At 39.9% G+C, this 21,213-nt stretch overlaps 1 protein-coding gene across 2 annotated transcripts in view; it reads left to right on the top strand.

Moving 5' to 3' along the window:
* Window positions 1-21,213, top strand: part of CPM (carboxypeptidase M) — a 31,758-nt gene that overhangs the window by 4,559 nt on the left and 5,986 nt on the right. The window contains exon 3 of one of the 2 annotated variants that reach the window (XM_065668684.1): window positions 13,635-13,732. The exons of the other annotated variant lie outside the window; for it this stretch is intronic. Within the exon in view, the coding sequence (XP_065524756.1) occupies window positions 13,635-13,732 (98 nt within the window). The remainder of the gene's footprint in view (window positions 1-13,634; window positions 13,733-21,213) is intronic. 2 annotated transcript variants of the gene reach the window in all.

The raw sequence follows: 21,213 nt of genomic DNA, 5'->3' as shown, positions 1-21,213 counted from the left end.
ACTGAGCAGAAAGCTGTATATGGTTGAAGTACCCGTCCTTTACCTAGTGAAGAGCTTCAAAGTTGATTTCATAGATAGAATCATAGAATCATATAATAGTTAGGGTTGGAAAGGACCTCAAGATCATCTAGTTCCAACCCCCCTGCCATGGACAGGGACACCTCACACTAAACCATCCCACCTAAGGCTTCATCCAGCTTGGCCTTGAACACCGCCAGGGATGGAGCACTCACAACCTCCCTGGGCAACTGATTCCAGTGTCTCACCACCCTAACAGGAAAGAATTTCCTCCTTATATCCAATCTAAACTTCCCCTGTTTAAGTTTTAACCCGTTACCCCTTGTCCTGTCACTACAGTCCCTGACAAAGAGTCCCTCCCTAGCATCCCTATAGGCCCCCTTCTCTGTGGCGGATTCCATCATTGAAGAGACAAAAAACTAAACTGACCAGCTCTTAATGTGGTTTCATTAGAAATTTTCAGAAACAGCTTCTTGCAAGAGAGCTTTCCTGAAAGCTTTTAGGTGAGAACTTTGTGGTTTAATAATTCTATCCTGCTGCTTGCTATTCAATTGCTCTGTTGCCCTTAACCTGGCACATTCTATCCATTATTCTTAAGCACTTTGCTGACTTTCACTAGTCCACCAAACACCATACCCCCCTTATAATTATTCAGCTGTCCCTGCTCTATGAACAGGTTGAAGTATGCAGGTGTGTGGGTGTTCAGTTTGGGTTTTAAAGTTCATGCACAGACTTCCACATGTCTGGGTGCATAGAGGATATGATATACTATGTGGAAGGAGTACTTGGCAGGACTCCCAGCAGGCCAGGTTTCTCAGTGTATTAGAGCTCATTATGTCTGCTTCCTATCTGCATTCATGGGTTTCCCTTCTCAGCAAACAGAAGTGAATGGTGCATGCCCAGCTTTCTGTCTGATAAGTCGCTCAGTAGATGGAGGGTGCAGTAGGGACTGGGACTTGGGCAGCTCAGTAGGAAGTGTGTGTCTGCCTGTTAATAGAGAACTTAGGCAGTTAACCTGCCCTTGACATCATCCTGCACAAATGTCAGTAGAACGTGTGCCCAGTATATGCCATGGATTAAGTTATTTCCTGGCTTTTCTGATACAGTGTGATTGATACTTTTAGGTTTTTACAGGCAGCTATTGAACAGGGGAGTGCTACCTTAAGGGTCATTGCACTTCTGTGAAAATATTCAATAGTAAATACTGTACTTTTCTACTCTGGATATTGATACTTTGTGAATGTAGCTGGAAAATGATGCTTACCTGGAACTTATTTTCAGGAACTGTTTTTCAGACACTTCATGTGATACAGAATGGAAAGAGTCTGGGTTACTAGCGTCAATAGTAAAATGCATTGTAAATTTTATTGACTTTACATTAGAAATGCTTATATGCTGGATGTTTTTACTTTGCTTAAAGTACTAGAAAACAAGTTTTACTGCTGGAGGAAACAAACCTGAAATACATATCCATAAAATGTTTGTAATTTACTGTCATTCTTCTCATCAGGTTAGTTTCAGGGGTCCTGGCACTCTACAGAAATAGAATGAGAAGGTTATACGTAGCCCAGTGTACTCTGAAGTAGGTTTCTCAGTGTTAGTCACTATTAAATGTTTGTACAAACTAAAAATGAGTACCAGTGTATTTAGAAAGAAGGTTATAAAGAACTCTTTTTTTTGTCTTGAAATGAACAAATTTTCTAGAGGAAAATCCACAGGGAATGTGATGTCTTTAAAGAAAACAATGCAATTATTTTTTCTTGGCTGCATGATATGAGGTATATCTGAGTAGAAGAATATTACCTTCTGCTTGTTCCACTTGCATGACTGCTGCGGATGGCTTTTGTCCTGTCTCCAATCCTTGATAATGTCTCCCATTCCTCCTCATCTCTCATCACACGAATTTCTTTAGCAGTGTAGATCACAGGCTTATCATGAAAGCATGGCATATGTAGATAATATAAAGCACTGAGATTTTCAGTGTTCATTTTTAGAAACAAGGACGAATAAGAGATTTTCCACTGAGGGCTTCATGTAAATCATACTAAAGTCACTTTGCCCAAGTCCAGAGTTTCATTTAAAAATGGGCATTCTAAAACTCACTGTGATATTTGGCTTTACCCATTCTTGCCTGCCTCTCCTGAAATTTCCTCCCCATCCTTTATGTGCCACTTGCTCTCTTTGGTCCCTTTCTTCATTACCATCTTCGTTTTAGTTGTAGTCAGTTCTTTCAGCGTATAAAGTCTTTTTGTCCTAGCTGAAGCTAAAAAGTTGAACATTTAACAGCATTTCAACATTTAACAATTAAAATGTTGAAACGTGTTTTCATATTTCATGTGACTGCATCCTCTAGCAATTTAGTTATCAGGATTAGTTCAAGTGGGACTACTGTGTAGTTGAAGAATAAATATAGTCCTACTGCATCAGTTCAAAAGTCCATGCCAGTACACAGGTAACTTGTGTGCAAGCTGGCTTCTGATAAACAAGTACAAAGACTTTTGTTTGATAACATGACTTAACATTGCTTTTTTTTTTTATCAGCATGGCTATGCAAATAAGTACAAAAAAACTTATAAAATATGTAGCTTGGTTGGTGTCAGTTGTATAAAAGACTGATAAGACATTACTCCTAGAGGTGCAGTCCACTGAGCATGTTGCTATTCTCTTGCAGTGAAAATAATTTGCTTAAATATTCATTTTATGCTTGCTCTGAGTTGGTTGATCATTATTTTGACTTCTATGCTATCTCCTACCCCTAAAAATAATAATGGAAGGATGTTTGAGTTGTGCAGTTTTTACATACATGTACACACACAACTTAAATAAAGTTCTTCAGAGAATCTTGTGGGAAGGCTTTTCAAACAGCTTTTTGAAGGGAACCTATCCTAGCAACATAGATCAAACACTTTTATTACAAAAGTTGTTTTCTAGTGCTGGAATCTTTGTCGTAACTTTGAAACAGAGAGATCTGATGTATTTAGAAATAGTTCACTGTTCCTATGAGCCGCATTTATTTAAAACCAGCATTGTGAGAAAAATCTCTGCTCTCTTGCTTCCTCTCTATACCTTGTTTTGTAGTTGTCTAGTTGTAGCATATATTTGTCAAGCTTATTTTTTTCAGAGCAGTAGAGGTCTTAATCCTGAAGCCATCCTGTTTTCCCTCCGCAAGACTTTACAGCTTTCCGTGTTTGTTTAGAAATAGACAGAATTGACAACTGGATATTGTAATTAACACCAGTGAAGTTAGCAATGCTGGGGAGCTTGTGTAACAGAATCAGCAATTGCAGCTGGTGGGTGCAACTTGATTCTTGCCTAGCTGGTGTTGAGAAAGTAAATATGTAGAAGACTGTTCTGTTACCTAAAACCAAACAAAAAACCTACTCCAAACACCCAGACATGAAGTTGAGGATACTTGGAATGCTGTGCAATAGAAAGATTAATTATTGGGGTCTTCCCCCCCCCCCCCCCCTTACTTCATATAGGATGCTGCTCCTTGGAGCACTGTACATAAGCTTTTAGCCATGTGAGTAAGAGGTGTGATCTTGAAACATGGCTTGTGATCCTTCTTATAGCTCATAACTGTGCTGACAATTTGACTCTAACTTATGAACTGCTGATTGCAGGGGGCATATCAAACCTGTATGCTCACTTTGAGTTGCTTTCTGTATGTAAGTCAGTGTTGACTTACACTGGTCCTAAATAAGTATTTACTTCCTCAGACTGTTTTTTCAGATGCTGGGAGTAGCAGAGGAAGAGAAAGACTTTCTAAAAAAGAAAAAACAACCATTAATCAAGAGATGGCCTTAAGTCTTTGGGCCATGCTACAGGGCTTATATTTTCTTATGTATAGGGGAAATGGGGTGAATAACAATGTCAATGATCAGTGGTATGGGCTGAATTGCCCTTTCGGTACAATATTGCTCATGTAAAAACAAATTCTGATTGCAAACTTAAAAAGAAATAAAACTCATCCTGTGCCTATATCACCCAGAAACTCAATCCATTTTCATTCTCCTCTTACTTGAGGAGAGCACAGTAACACATTCCTCCTAACCCACTTCAGGGGATGAGTCTTTCTAGTAAAGTTCTTCCAGTAGCTTTCTAGTCACTTTCCACAAAACAGCAGTGTGCCTTTTGCATCCCTTCTGGATAGCCTTTCTTCCTAGGAACACTGACTGTAGAACTTTCCAAGCACCTGATTCTCAAGGTGGCCTAATTATAGCTTTACTGTATGTAGCTATGGTATGGGACACGGTGTTCAGCTGGTTCACATAAGTACAAATGGAGACCGCCTTATAATGGATTAAGTAGTTGATAGGCAAGATGTGACTTCTTACCCTGAAGCATTTGTTCCTTAGGCAGTTGTTCTATGCATGATTTTGCATAGAAGAGAAATCTAGTTAGGTTGGGTTTGGTTTGGCTTTTTTAAAGGCTTTTTCTTTGAATGAAAACTGGATGTGCACATGACTGCTAGTCTTGCTTTCTGAACTGTTATGATTTAGGTAGATACTGGAGATGAAAACAAAATGCATAGGGCTGGCTGTAGTTCTCCCGCCCTTCCAGCTGAGATATTACTTTCCCTATAAACCACTCCTTCTCTGGCACAGTGACTCTTGTAATCTATGTAGTGGCTCAAATGTGAGGAAGAGGTCAGAGGATGCTTTGAAGCAGATGATTCTGCACTTTGATATCTAGGGCTTACTTATATTTATGGGAAAGGTCATACTATGGCAGATGGAATTATTTAACTAAATTACCATAGCTGCTGTGTAACATGCTGAGCTCACAGGGGATTTAGGATAATTGAGTTATATTTCCTGTTTGTTCCTAACCAATGTGTTCTACATCCATTGGTCTTGCAGTTATCTGCATTTAAATATCTTGAGCAGATCTGAAAAAGTAACATTTGTCCTAAATAAAATAAAACCAAACTATGCTCTCAAGAAATACAGTCCTACTGCATCAGTTCAAAAGTCCACTCTGGTCCAGTATTCTTTTTAACTAGAACAGCTGGAAGAAATTCAAGGAATAGGGTAGGCACAAAATGCTACTTCCCAAGCAATGTGCAACCTGGATGTTTCTGACAAAGTTTCATAATTGTGGTGGACCTAAAGTAGGGTCAGTACTGGCTTGGTATGTCATTGCATTAGGCTGATCTCAAAATCCAAGAGAAAACAAAGGCCACCAGAGCATGTTTTTTTGCAGAGACAAAGGACTAAGCTACTGTTTGTAGGTAATAAACGCTGTCTGAATTTTAGTTATCTGTAAACTATGTGTTTGCCTGTTGCCTATCTTAAAAGGCAATTGCTAATGTTTCAAAGGAGACATTTTGTTACCCATTTTGGAAGAGAATCTGGAAGCAACTGGTAAAACGAATGTAGCTAGTCAACTAAACCAGAAAGATGATGTAAGGATTGGATTCTTTTAGAAATGTTAAGAAGCTGCTCACTTTACAACTTGCTTGCTTTACAAGTAATCACACTGCTCATGATGATTCAATGGCAGTATTGTGAATAGGTAATATTTATTTCTGTTATGGATACAGAAGCTTTCCTGAAAATTACTTGATGTGTAGCAGTTTCACACCTTTCTCAGAAAATAAAGGACATATTTTTAGAACTAGAACTAGAAACCCCCATGGTAATAGGAACAAGGGTTAGTGGAAAGGAAAAATAGACTATTTGGTTTCTGGGAGTGAATATGAAACCAGCAAGTATAAATATTGGGAAAAGCCTTTTCAGGCTAATTCTGTGTGTCTGGTGTTCTCTCCTCAGTGAGCAATACTGGGTAAGATTAGTGTGTATTTTAAAAACAGTATTCCCTTCTGAGTTTTTCTTATTTGGATTTGTAAAATTTATTTTTATTTCTTGATTTGTGCTCAAATAAACCATAAGGCGCTATTGTAGAGATTGCGCTGGACTGGCAGTTTTAAATGTTTTTATGTATAAAGTGTGCTCAGCTTGATTATGAGAACTTGGAATGGAACAGTTCAAGTCATGTATACATAGGAAAGAAAGGGTTGTTCTCACAAGATACAAGCCCTGTGAAAGTGTCTAAAGCAGTAATGTATGTCCCAATTGACCAAAGACTTGTAAACCTTTAGAAAGATAAGGAAGCACATCAACCATGAACTGTTTTGACTCACTTCCTTTCTCAAGTGCTTTGGTTACAAATAAACACTGTCGGGGGGGGGGGAGGGGGGGTGGTGTTGAGAGTAATTTGGTTATTTCTTCAGCTCAGCTCTGCTTGTAAGGTAGTAACTCCAAATTGGCTTGGCTGGTATAGTCTTTGGATGTAGATAGGTGCTTATTAAATTGTGGGAAATAGTTTGATTTGTTTGGTTTTGTTTTTTGTTTTTTTTTCCTTTGGAAAGAGGTAGCCTTGTGCTTGTGATAAGGGATACATGGGAAGGGATCAGAAGTATTAAGTTAAGCAGTGGCCCCAGCATAGTTACTGTGTCAGTGGCAGTATTGACTGAGGTGGAACCGTCTGTGTTAGCACTTAGGAAGTTGACAAGTGGAAATACAGAGCACGAGATAGACCTAAAGCTATAAAATAAAACTGAAAATGCTTCACACGTACTATACCAATTGGTCTCTCTTGCTGTTTTTCTCAGACAAGCATTTGCTTATGATTCATGCTTATCAATGATCCTAATAACAGCAGTGTGGTTAGGGTAGCTCTTGCTAAGTATAATCTCTTTTACAGTCTCTTCATTAAGCAGATTCTTGGGGTACAAAACAAGTACTAAAACCTTTGCCTCCCCTCCCTAAATAGGTAATGTCATCAGTTGAGGAGGGAAGGCATGGTAGGCCTGCAGTCTAATGTTACCATGAGCTTCTTTGGTTTGTTCTGCTTAACTATGCAGCATGCTGAATATTGTCAGATATGTCTGGTTTTTATGTAATTGATCTGTATCTCTTTAATCTTTCACAATACATTGAAAACTTTCTTGATGTCCTAGCTTTTCTTGGGGTATCAATTTTGTTCATTAGTAATGCTAAGCCAGGTCAAGTTTCTCTGTCTCAGTGGACCATGAGAACATGGTATATTGAGATAAACTCTCACAAAAGGAGCTGATGTACTACAGTTGTTCATACAGATGTGTATCTAATCCCAGCTTCAGGTATGTAGTTTATTCTGAGTATAAACCAGACATCTCAAGTATCTGTTTTCTGAGCAGAAACAGCTGCCTTTTTTTGGCTGACAACTTGCAGAATTTGTATCCCCAAAGGATACATATATATTACTTATCATAATCTGGAGGCTGCTTTACTCAACAGCCTGGCTAGATTAAACTTGTGCCTTTGCTCATGTTTGTGAGGCCATTTCTGCAATGTCACTATGTCAGTCATTCTGATTAAAGATTTCTGGGTATATAAAGTGCTTGTAACTCAAATTCTGTCAGAATATGAATCAAGCCATGTGTGCTGTTGGGCAGTCCCCTTGCAGAGGGCAAGTTCCAAAGTAGCTTTAGATTTTCCAGCTTGAATTGGTGATGGCAAATCGGAGTACCACAGGGCAAGGATGCTGTGGGTGCTTGCTTAGCAAAAGGGGATTGCTCCTGAAGTCCTTCATTAGTTGTGATAGCATTTTGCTGAAACACAGCATTGTCCCACTGTTATCATGAGGAAATGAACACCTTGTCTTCGTACTGAGGCTTGGAAGTACAATGCTGTCTGAGCTTTGCAGGGCATATGAGAATAAATGATATAAAAAAGTAAAAGCCAAAAAAAGTTTTGTTATCACTGAAACAGACTTACCATGGAAATTATTTAAATGTTAAGTGATAAAGCAGGATAGATTTTTTTTATTATTTTTATTTTTTCCTGCAAGATAAAGACCTTTACATAGTAACAAGCATAGTCTGACTTAGACTTAGAATGTGTAAGAATTTTTTTTTTTTTGTTCTGGAAGAAAACATGTATTAAACTTTTAAAGTTAGAAATATAAATTTTTCCATTTTATGCCAAATTTGTGACAAGAAAGCCTTCATTACCTGTCTCTTGAGAGATGGCTGTAGTGACAGGACAACAGGTAATAGGTTAAAACTTAAACAGGGGAAGTTTAGATTGGATATAAGGAAGAAATTCTTTACTGTAAGGGTGGTGAGGCACTGGAATGGGTTGCCCAGGGAAGTTGTAATGCTCCATCCCTGGTGGTGTTTAAGGCCAGGTTGGACAGAGCCTTGGGTGGCATGGTTTAGTGTAAGGTGTCCCTGCCCATGGCGGGGGGGGGGTTGGAACTTGATGATCTTAAGGTCCTTTCCAACCTTAACTATTCTATTCTAACATAGGTATGTGCAGGGAAGATACCCTGGCATAGTTCCGCAATAAAAAGAAACTGTAAAGATGCCTTAATATCTTGCATAGCAACAATTAACCTAGATTTACACTAGTATTACAGGAAGCCAGCAAGGATAGGCTATCCCAAGTCATAGCAGAATATGTTGCCAAATGCAGTCAGCATAATGTTTCTGACATCAGTACGCATTGTGGCAGTAGATTAAAGAGTGCATGAGAGATTGTGGGAATTGTGGTGTATCTACAGAAGAATTTATCAAGGAGTGGCTCTCATGCCACCCTGTCTCTCCACAATGTTTTGTATAAGTAATGTAGATGTTAGTTATTTGCATTGTTTCTTCCTTCTGTAAAACCATAATTACCTACTGCTCTTGCAGTGGTAGCTGTTATAAAAATCAGCTGATTTATTTCACTACTGTTACTTGGTGTTCTCATCATAGAATCTAGGCTGAAGATCTCCTGCTTGTAAGGGAATTGAGCTGGATTGACACAAGCTATGCCTACGGCACACCCACTACCTTCTTATGTTCTCATTGAATAAAAACTTGCCTGTCTGGTCCCCCTTCTTATTTTGCAGTACTTTGATTACATGCTTTGGGGCTCAGAAATTTATATTTTAAGCTTGTGTGGAGCACACTGGAATGAAGCCCTGATAGGATGAGTTCACAGCACTCGGTAGCCAATACCAACCTGAAGAATAATGATAAAGCTTTTAAGTTGTTTGCACTTTATATTTAATTTCTCTGCCTTTTTTTCTTACTACTAAGGGGGCCTTCCCTACAGCTTAGGGCCACATCTTTCTGGGACATATGCAAACCGCCCTGGTAGTATGCTACTTGGCCTGTAGAGTTTGTTGGCAAACATGGGATAAGTAAGAATAAAACGTAGTAAGTTTTAAGAAAGAAGATAGGAAATACAAAGAAGTAAATTGTTGTGGCTTGTGTCAAATCTCATTTATTTTTTTGAGGTCATTACTTTGATTTGGTATAATGTCATATTGTGGTTTGGGGTGTTTTTTTTGTGGTTTGGTTTTTTTTTTTCATAACCTAGCTTTGTGTTTTATAGGTAACATAGATGGGATCCCACTAGATTGATATCCGAGGCTTACATATAGACATCTATCTAAACCCTCAATTTTCTAGCCATTGTCAGAGGAGAAGTTTTGTATGAGCATGTTCAGTGCTCCACTGTTCAAATAGGTATTCAGTCAGATCTGGAGCTGGAGTAAACTGGTTTTGATGCTGTTTCCCACAGCCTTCTCCTGGGCAAGCTGGCAAGATACAGGTTGGATACATGGCCTATAAGATAGGTAGGAAAGTAGCTAAACAGCCACACTCATAGGGTGGTGACCAGTTGTCAGTAGGCCTATCGTAAGTTGGGTCCTTCTGGGATTAATACTGGACCCTACACTGTTGAACATCTACATAAATGATGTAGACAATGGAAACTTTTTACAGTGGGAGAAATCATTCATGGGAACAACTTCCCAGGCATGTGGTAGTGTCCACATCACTGGAGGTTTTCAAGATGCAATTGGACAGTGCTTGATAATCCGTCTAGGCTTCCTTTCCCATCAAAAGTTGGAGCAGATCTTTTGAGGCCTCTTCCAACCTGAGCTGTTCTACAATTCTGTGATTTTTCTATGGTTAAATTGTTCTGGCACCTTACATTCTAGTGAGAGGCAATCTTTCTTCCTTTTCCCTCTGTCCTGTGCCTTTCTATGGAAGGACTGCCTCAACATGGATCAGCATTGCTGCAGTTCCTACCCATGAGCAGCATATGGCTGGCCCAGGGGGACTGTAGTCAGCCTATTGCTTTTTCTGTGTAAAAGTAAGCCTCCATGCAAGTTTTTGAATGAGTAACCTATTCTGAATGGTACTGGCAGTGGGTCTGATGCATTGCCCAGTCATTTCACTTCATTTCCTAGGCGTAACTTTCTTTGCTAAGGTTTTTTTTTTTTTGTTGTTGGTTTGGTTTTATGTGTTGAGTTTTTGTTTTGGTTTTTTATAACTGTAGCTGTAAATAACAAAGTGAAGAAAAGCAGAAGTAAATTTCAGAACAAGACAACAGGGGTGTGATCCAGACTGCAACACCTGCAAATTGATTTGGTTTATTTCCCACTGCATCTGAAGCTTGATTTCAGTTCTCCATCTTAATTCCTGGTTTTCATGTGTCAGTTTAGAATACTGATCCTATGCCATGAACTGTGCCACTACTACAAAACTTTAAAAAAAGACTGCTTATTCCACTAGAAATTGTGTGGTCGAGGTCTGTTGCAGTACCAATCTTGTTACTTGTCCTGAGACACATGGTTAGAAACACACATTTGTCTTGATTACTTGAACAATAGTTTGCTAATTAGTTGAAGCAAGTTCTGGTTTGGCAGTGAGAAATGTCTTTTTGGTATATATTCAGTTGATTCAAAGAATGTGAGGCAGCTTAGCTGTTCATTCCAGGTACAAAAACAAAGTTATCTAGGCTTTACTGATTAAAGGAAACTATCTAAAGGCTGAATCTTCTTATATGCAGTAAATCACTTCTGTATGGAAAGAAATTTTGTCATCTCTTGTAGGTACACTATCCAGTACTGCAGGCTGAGCAGACCCAGGAATTTGTTTTAATTGTTAATGGTAGGTTTTAATACTTCTCACAAGCTGGAAATGCCAGGAAATAATTGGTGTCTCAGTTCATGGGAGTGTTTATCATGTAGATGGCCCTGGCCCTCACACAAACTATAAACAGTTTAAACACTCATGCTGAAAAGACTGATTTAAATCAGCACTTAATGCTAGTCTATACTTAGCTCTTCCTTCAGTTTCCCATGAGTGCAATTTCAAGTGGTAGCAGCAGGAACGAGCACTGCTGATGGCAAAGCATTGGAAATCTCTTTTAAAATTTGAAATCAGAATACAGTATTACTTGCAGAAAGTCTTGAATGATGGAACTATAGCATTTTAGCTGTACTTAAACTTTTGTTGCTTTTGTGTACATACAGTGCAAAATTGGTGCTAGTACTGCTGTAGGTAAGTGGTTGAAGACTATGGCACTGTTCTACATTGATTCATGAGATGGTCCAGGAAGTCTGTGGAAGGGATGTGTTATTGCTAGTAGCTGGGTTTGAAATAGCCCTTATGATCTGCTAATTTTTATGTCCTGTTTTTTGGTGAGATAAGGTGCTTCATGTTTTCAGGACTGCTATATTGTTTGGGTGCTGTGATTAGATAATAATTAGGTGTGGAAAGGTAATATAAATGTGGTAGATATTGATTAGCTTAGTGCAGCATCAGGACATTAAACCATCTCATGTTCCAGGTCAGTGTCTTGTGCTTGCGTAGGCAATCCTAAATGATTTGAGGAAGCTAATGCTTTTGATGGATATTTATTTCATGTGTTCTGAAAGGTCTTTTTACATATAACTCACTGAACCCATTAGCTCTGAGATTCTGAAGCCCTGTCTGTGTTCTTGGTACTCCTGCTGATTTATAACCTTAGGGAAGACATATGTCTCCCCTTTAGGAAACTGTGCTTCACCATTTAGCTGTTTCTACTTCCACCTGGGAGAGAGCTGGGACACTGTCAGGTCTTCAATATAGGTCCTTTGCTACCTTAATTTTATAATTTCACTGCTGTCATTTAGACATTGGATGTGCTCTTTGGCGTTACAGCTTGGTCTGCTGAATCCCTAGCTAGGGAAGCTGGACACAGTAGGTTTGCAGTAGCCAATCTTGAGCTGTTGGTGGAAAGGCTGCAATTGCAATGGTAAGCAGGTATGTTCCTCTTGGTGCAGTACTCCATATGGCAACTGACAAGTTGGGAACTAAGGAGGGATGTCTGAGATTTCCTTCCAGCAGAGAGGGAAGGAGAACTAGGCATAGTGGCTTAGAGAAGGGCAAAAGGACATCAAGAAAAGAATTAAGTTTTAAAACTAGGGGATCCTGAGACCACTCCTTGAATCTGTCTGCTCTCAGTACTCTCTTGCTGCTTCTTGAACCTAAGTCTGAGACGGATTCAACCTCTTAAGTGAAAATTTAGTTTGGCAGCCAGCCTCCAGTTTTACCTGTCTTGCACTTGTTTCAGTGCATCTTGTAGTGTACCTTCTGTCCTCAATGTTTTTCTCCCATTCCTGAAGGTACTGCAGTTGCCAGCATATATTTGCTTTCCTTTCTAGCTGTGTGACTGGTGCTCTGCAGCTATACCATGAGGGTCATGGCTCCCACCTCCAGGAAATTGTTATGCTCTAGGGTTTTACTGCAGATTTGCATATTTCCAAATAAGTTTAGGAAATAGTACTTTTTATAGTACTGCATGTAATGTAGCACATATGCTCATCTTTTCTGTGAGTAACAATGATGACTGGCCTCCTCCGAGATGGCTCCTGGATCTCAGAAAGGCCTATGTGAGAGCTGGGGACAGGAAATGTACATGCAAGGCCTGGTTGTTAGCAATCCATAGGCTGTGACTGATATTACCAAGGACCTGGTCCAGTTTCATTACTGCCATCTACTGAAATGAGAGCTTTCCACCTCGTTGAGCAGACTAGTGGGAAGCACAGTTTTGTAGATGAGATCTCTAATGCTACAATATCACAAAAAATAATGATCAAAAATGACTCCACCCCCATTAAATAAGGACTTCCAAAATGTACATTTTGTTACTTAAAGCTCAGCTTCCTGCGCAGCTTTTATTGTCCTAACTAAGCTCTTCTGTGGCTATTCTTTCCCTACTGATATTTTTTGTTTGTTTTAACATATCTGATACAGCTCTGACCAGTACCTCCTGTTTTCCAAGCAATAACTCACAAATGCTTTTAGCTTTAGCTTTTTTTTTGTGTTGTCTTTAATACAGAAAAGATGTTCTTTCTCCGATAATAAAAACTTGGAAAAACCCTTATGATATTTCTGGGGGGAAAGCTGATTTTTAAATGCTTCTTAGTTGCTTAGTGACTTTGCTTGACAAGATCTTGCTTGCTAAACTTGATTTGAACAACGTTCACTACAAAAAAAAAACCAAAAAAACAACCTATTTTCTAGGATTGGTTAAATGCTTTTGAAAGGGTTCAGGACACACTTTTGGTCAGAAGGCAAAATGTATTTAGTCCTATAATTAATACAGCAAGTACTCATAGAATAAAAACCCACAAAGTCTGCCTTGATGTGCTATATATAGGACTGGCTGGGTAGCACTGAAATATGAGAATTTGTACAGTGGCCTTAATGACCAACTCTTCTTATTATACTTTTTTTTTTTTTCTCTAAAGCTTGTATGATTTTTACACTTGTTTTAAAAAACTCTTTTCCCCTTCCCCTCTTAAAGGTAGAGACCTGTGGGTCCTTGTTCTGGGAAGGTTTCCAACCCAACATAAGATTGGCATTCCAGAGTTCAAGTATGTTGCTAATATGCATGGGGATGAGGTACGTTTCAACTTTTGCAATGTCGTTTATACCAAATACACTTACCACAGGTTTACAGTGAATTTCTCTCAGGTGTGTGCTACTTGTTATTAAGAGGTGTCATACCTCAAGGAGGACCCAATGTATGTATTGTGGAATTTCAAGAATAAAGTTCCCATATTTTGGTGGAAGGGCTTTAGGAGATCGTACATCATGGTGAAAAATCCTACTATCCTACACCTGAGATCTCTCAAGTAGAGAGCATTGTCTTCTTCATGTGAATTAACCCAGAGGCTTAAATTTTCCTAGTAATAAGTCAGATGCAATAGTTTGCTTGTACGTTATTATTGCCTAGGCATAAAGTATGACTGATAAACTCTTCAAATGCATCCCATGATTGAATAATAATTGTTGTGAAGCACCAGGTGATTTATTTTAGGAAGAAAATTTCTCTTGGAAGCCTTAAGCTAGGAATACCTAGATTCACCTGAGAACACAGTAAGTACAAACCAAAAAGCAATTTCAGGATTAAGTTGCTCTGGAAAGAATACCTACTGAATAACAAGGAGAAAATGGTGATTATGAGCCTTCCTGGTGTAGCATGTGAATATGGAAGAGAAATACTCAAATCTTTACTCTTCTCTCTAATCTTTTTCTTGCTTTCTATTTCCCTTATTCTTTAGCTTTACCTGCTTATATTAGTCATGTTCAGGATAAGTTTAAACTAGACTATTTCTATGCAGTCTTTCGTGTGAAATAATTCAAAAGAAATGGCAAAAATTTTATATATGCTGGACTGAATTCCCAAAACTAATGAAAATATATGTAGTAGGAAGTGTATCCTGTGTAAAGCGCAGTGCATAAGCTACTGCTATTAGCAATACTGTGTATGAGCATTTACACGCCTACAGGCACTTGTGACATTATGTGCCAAGAATTTTCCTCAAGTTAGACTAGTCTCACCTTGTTTGACAGTGGGCTATGCTCAAAGGGCTGCTGGGAGCCTGACTGCTTTGGAATTCAACTGTGTGGGAGGAAGCTGATTCATGGCTTCAAATGGGTATATGTGTTACTGGATGCCCAAGCTACAGTTTGCAACTCCTAAAACCTGATGTGTTGCCAGCAGGGTGTTTGGGAACTGAGGCTCCGCATGATAGTCCCTGCAGACTGCTAAAGGGAATTGCAAACCTATAGCTGCAGATAACCCAGCTTTGGTAGGAAAGAGATGGAGGGCAGGAAGCAATCTCATCCTGGCTGTCAAATCCAACAGAAGGCCATTCCTCCTGCTGAAACGTCCACAATGAAGCACTTTTACCATTATTGCTACCCAGCGGGATATGCACAAGGAACTTTGACCATGGAGACATGAACTGTTTGCATATCCATGGGGCCAGGGATTGCTGGAGATCAAGCAGCCTGGATCACTGTGTAGGATCTAAATTTTCATAATGACTTTGGGAGGAAATGAGGCAAAACTTGTTTTTGAGTATTTGGTACTGTGTCTGAGTTTGAGCAGGGCTGATCCTTGAGCTGCTGAGGCACCATGTAGCACTAAGTGCCATGCTGCATTCTAGCTTGCTCATCAGACCAAGCATGCACCCAGGGAAGATTCTGGAAATAGAACTATCCTTCCTTTTCAGGCTCTCATGATGACCTTTGCTTTACGCTTTTTGTGCATGGATATAATGCACAATTGGTACTTGTTTTTTGCTATCTGCCCATAAAAGTATTTCAGATGGCAGGAAATTAATTCCTCATACAGTAAAACATTGAAGAACTTCAATATTTTTCCCCCATAATCTATGATTCTTCTGGCCTAGTCTCTAGGGAAAGGTTCAGCTATTCCTATACTATATTAAGCAGATAAGTTTTGCACTAACTGTATGACAAGCTTCAACTTGCGCTCCCCAGTCTTTCATAACTTTAAAATTGTGGAATTATGGCTTCATTGATCTAGTTGGGTCTTTTGTGCTTCATTGATTATTTCCATAAATGGTACAGAATGAGGAAAGTTTTGTTCTCAAGTATTTGGTAATGCCCTTCTAGCCTGTCATGGTCACACAGATGACCCTTTATGACTTTGACTCAGCTGGCTGCCTGCTCCTTAAACCTAACAGCTGGGCAGAGGAGCCTGAATTGCACGTGTGCAGGCTGTTCACACAGGCTGCTGGAAGAAAACCTAGGTTATCTGGAGAGCTGCCCAGCAGGGAAGTTCCAATAAAATAATGTAAGTACATAATACTAGAAAGAGTTTGTTTTTTTTTTTGGTTAGTGGTTTTTTTTTTCCCCCAGAACTGGAAAGACTTTTTTTTTTTTTTTAAGCAGGTTAACTTTTTTTTTTAATACTGTAAGGCATGACCAGCCAATGCTTACATGGTTTTATTTTGTGATCATCATTGCCAAATAGAGTGAACTTTTTTTGCTCCACATCTCTGGAGATTCAGCAAAAGACTTCTCCTATATTTTGTGTGCCTGTATGAAGTTGGAAACTGGTTTTAGCAGTACTTTTTGTTTAACACAAACCAGATTAAAACTGATTGGAGATAGTTGCCACTTGCAGCTATGTGAGACCCAAATTAAAATGGCACTAATAGGTGTATGCATTTTGAGCAGTCTGAAATACTAACGAAGTTTGCACTGAGGAAGATGAGGGAGAGTTTGCCTGCTGTTCTGCGGCAGCCCTCACTCCAAATTGGGGCAGCAGCATCTCCTGTCCCAGGCTTGTACTCTTCAAAGACCTTGTCTTCCTCAGTGTGTACACTCATACTTTGCTGAGGAAGAACTCATTCCACTTAACATCAGCCACAACCAAGCTCCCAAATGCTTCTAAATCATGCATAGAGCAGAATTACTATGTTTTGACCAGCTGTGCCAGTAACTTCAGTCCAATCTCCACATCTGAACCATAGGAGCTAATTAGAAGCTTGTTCCTAACCCATGGATATCGCAGCTGAGAAACCGTTTAAGGAAAAGCATGTCTGAACAAAGTGTAAACTACCTGTGTGTTTCTGCTTGTTCCCTTTAAGGTATTAAGTATATGGCTTCGTTAAATTTCTGCAGCTCCAGTGTAACTGTACCATCACAAGATAAACTCTGATGGTAATGCTGTAATACCAACCCTTTCCTCCTAAATCACCCATTTCTGATCACTTTTTTAGTGTAATAGTATTTTGCCTCTTTCATGATGTATAGCTGAGCCTGTGCTGATAGGCCTGAGTCAGTCTACATGAAAGCATGTGTTTATCTTGCTGGCTTATCTTGTGATTTAAGTTAAAGCAACTAGACTCTATTTTCTATGTCATCATAGACATGGTCATATCCATAAAAGGGCTTCCTGAGATATGACTTATTAGGGCTTGGCTCACAGAGGACTAGGGTAGGTTTATTTGTGATCAATATAATTGGAGCTTAAAGAAGATCAAACAACAAACTAAGACATCTTATGTAGTATTCTTCACTGATTTCTGAAACATGGATGGAAGCTGCATTTATGCTATCAAAATGACACTATAAAAGAGGGTGCTTTTTTTTTATCACCAGGTTGGGCAAAAGGTGTTGTGTCCACATACTATACAATCTGCTATATGGGATTTTCAGCGCAAATTCCTCTATCTTTTGTACTGTGTAATAAAGTATGGAAGTGGTGTGGCAGGGAAACAAGTATGTGCTCTAGAAAAGAGACTAAAAAAAGGGAAATATTTCTTGTCTAGTGAACTGTCTTCTACCTGGCTTCAGTATCAGCTGATGTGATGTAAAGAAGGTCAAAAGCACCAGAGATTTCAAAATTCAAAGCAACCCAATCTACTTGCTAACAAGACTTATGTGGTTGTATTCCCCTGAGATCTCTTTCACCAACTGCCTCACCCCAGTTGCCTTTTTCCTTATCTTTACTCCCACTCTTCTGAGTAGGAAAAGAAAAAGGGATCCATTTCTCAGCCAGGTGAGGCCTATGCTGAGAAGGCGGTGGAATTTGTGCAGGTGGCAACATCTTATGCCAGTTACTAGTTCAAAAGTAAGAGATATGTTGCTATTTGCCTCAGTAATAAACCAACAAACTGCAATTCCCTGTCCTCTGTGTGGTAGTTACCATATTTTCATAGTGATTGCTGCTGTAGAAATAAATGGATATGTGCTAAACTGTATTTGCACAGTTGCTTTAACACTGGTGGTTTCTAGTAAAGAAGGACAAACACAGTGGGGTGTGTCACAGTGAAGCAGGTACAAGTGTTAAAAAATAACATCTTGTAAGCCTGGCATTTAAGTGGTAAACCAGGATGCCCTACTGGTTTCTTTGCTCTAACTCTACTTCCTTAGGTGGGGTTGTGCCTGGTATGTTGTGCTAGGTCTGCTCTAGCAGTCAGGGCCAGAGCAAGGAAACTGGCAAGACCATGTTGCCCTGAAACAGGTCCTACCTGATGGTTTGGATCTTTATTTCAACATACTTCAACTTAAAAACCAGGCCATGGCTAAGGAAAGCATTTTAATCGTAAAAATGGGCAGAGTCTATCCACCCATAGTCCCCTGGTATTAGGCTTCTATCATGTGGTAACAAATGCTTTAAGAACAGGGGTGCTGCAGTGAAGTGTTACAGCGCAGGTGCAATTGGAGCTAACCTTAATCTTTTAACTGGCTGCTGTCAGGGCTTGAGTAAGTCCTCAGTAGTGAGCAGGATGCTGACCCAGCTGTGCCAGAAGCAGTAGTCAGACAGTTTAAGGGGTAAGGAACAGCAGTCACACCCTTTTCTACAGTGTTGATCCATGCCCTGACACATGCTGCTTTGTTTGGGGCTTCCCTGAGGATCACTGAAAGTCTTTCCTGCTGACTCCCTTTGGGGCACACAAGGAAACTGTCAGCTGAAAGTGCACAGAGAAACTTGATGTTCAACTCTATCCCCAGAGGTGGGAGAAAGTGTTTTCCTTGGCTTTTGTGTCAACCCTCATCTGTGCTATAGCAAAACAGTACACCTGGGCATTGCCTTTGGGATACTGTAATTAAAACCAAATATTCATCAAGTCCTCTTAGAGCCCCAGAGCACCTAAAGGCTGTCCCCTGCTCTTTACATCTTTGTATTACACTACAGGCAAGCTAAGGTGTCTGTCCCTGACTTTGTTGCCAGCAACTTATTTACAGTGTGCCTAGACCCTTTATTTGAAGCTCTGAAATAAAGTCTCCTAACTTATCTCTACAGGCATAGCTGACCTCTCTAGTACCAGGGTAAAGCTTGGCTGAAATCTTGATCAAAACTTGAGCTATGCTTGAGCTTTCCCTTTCTCTCTTCTCAAACACGTCCAGATCTGTGCGCTCAAGAAATGCAGGGTACTCTGGCCTGAAACAAAATTCCCCTCTGTCACTCCACCAAAACGCAGTGATAATAAATACACTCTTTCCCCACCAGGGATGATTAAAGTAACAACTCTCTGTGATAGGAGATTAGCTGAATTGTTTGATGATTCTATGTACGAAGTACTTAGGCACAACAAGAGGTATGCAAGGCATCCTATAATGTAGGGTTAGTTTTTAAAATGCTATAATGTATGTAAGTCTGGGTTTAATTTTATGTACAAAGAATGTCACTTGTGAAAAACTGGACAATGTACATAAAGAATGGAACATGATCTTTTCCACCACCTTCCTTTGTTGCTTTTCTTTATTTATTTTTTTTCTCCCTTCCTGTTTCTCTATTCTTTCATTTCTGGATTTCTTTTTGCCAGGCACTGATGTGAAGTATAGTGGGAGTGGAGGCACTTTCCCTGTTTCTTCAGAGAGCAGTCCAGTTTTGTCCATAGTTCAGCAATCTCTGTGGTAGGGCCATTCTTGCTGCTTCTAAGTCTGCTAGCTTTATCCTTCATCTTCCCTCCTTTCTCCCCCCAGCTCTGCTCCGTTTGCTTTCCAAGATGTCTATCAGAGCTGGAATTGAGCTGCCTGTGCAAGACAGGTTCTGTAGCATCTCTTCCTACATTTCATGGAGTAAATTTATCAAACCTGCAGAGCAGTCTGCTTTAGCATACTCAGGTGCTGTTTAGAAAGCTACTGGCAACGGAGGAAATTAGGTACTTCCCCCTCCACCCCTTTTTCAAAGCCCATTTGCTGTAATGTCTAGAAAAAGAACCACTTAGTTACTGGCACAGTATATGCACTTGAGTAACTCAGCTTCCCCTAGCAGAATACTGGATGGTGGCTTGCAGGAGACAGCAGGAGCTGACAAGCAAGGTTAGAAAACTTAGGAACAAATCTGTTGGAGGGCAGGTGGGAAGAAATCCTCCTTTTTTTCCCTGTACAAACAGCATGGTACAATTCCTGAAACACCAGCTCGGAGACCACAGCTGCCTTCGGGTATGGCACAGCAGTGTGATCTGCAGCTTCGTTTCTCCTGCAGTAAAGGGTAATTGCCAGCTAAGTGGCAAGACAGTTTGGTCCCAGCCTGAACAGCAGTTATGCCTAGCCCTCCTTATCCCAACCCAGCTCCTGCAGGACAGTGTCTCTGTTCCTGTTTATCTTAATGCTCAGAGCAGGATTTGCCACTTAAAATGTACTGATGTGAAAATTCAACAAGACATTAGTGCTGTGAAGCTATGGAAAAATATTCCTTTTCCCTTGCTTGATTTCACCTACCTTTCACCCTTAGCCTGTTCCAGTCTCAAAACAAGGAGATGTTTACCCTTGACATCAGTAATGCTGTTCCATGAACTTCACTTTATAAAACAAATTGTTGCAATATTTTCACTTCAGGGGTACAAAACTCATTCTCAAAGACAGTGAGATGCTGTAGCTTTGATTTAGAGCCTGCAGTGATTTACTAGGCTTTGTTCTTGTAGATAAAGTAGGGAGAAGTTATCTCCAGAGCACATCTAGTTGCAAGTCTTGAGTTGTTCCCATTGCAGCTAGGGCTTAGGAACGCTGCAGCCCCCTTGAGGTATGGGTCACAGTGCTACAGAAAGTGCTCCTGGGCAGTATGGTCTAGTAAATGCTGTACTAGTGGGTTTTGGGGTGTAGAATAGGATTGTTCTTAACTCTGAAACTGGAATTTCCCACTGTTTTCCTTGAAATGTGCTAGAGTAGACTAAAGGAAGATGTCCTGCTGGTTTTCACAACCTATGCAAGCTTATATGAACAAAAATAAGTAGCTATTTCACTGCTACTGTCTTTCCTTGACCTAAGTTTGCATCCAAATGTCTTTCCATCTCTTTTTCTGAGGATTTACATATAGTTGTTTATTTTCCCCAATGCCTGTGTTCATGGCACTAAAATAAAGTAGTGCAACAGAGGCTGTAACAGAAGTGATTAAGAGGCCTTTCTTGATCCTGTATTAAAGTTGGCTTCCCATAAAAGGGGATCATCAAGGAAAAATCCTACTCTGTAGCATCCTGGAAATCATGGAAGGTGTCTCCTTCCTTTCTTCTGAACCCTCCCTGCCAAGTGGTGATGCAGAGCACAGGCGCTTATGTTCAGGATTCAGGGTGACTTGTTCATCAACACAGAGCTGTGGCTCACATTGCCTTTAA

This window comes from Lathamus discolor, chromosome 1 (assembly GCF_037157495.1).
Source record: "Lathamus discolor isolate bLatDis1 chromosome 1, bLatDis1.hap1, whole genome shotgun sequence".
Classification (NCBI taxonomy): domain Eukaryota; kingdom Metazoa; phylum Chordata; class Aves; order Psittaciformes; family Psittacidae; genus Lathamus; species Lathamus discolor.
This window is presented reverse-complemented; position numbering and strand designations above follow the sequence as displayed.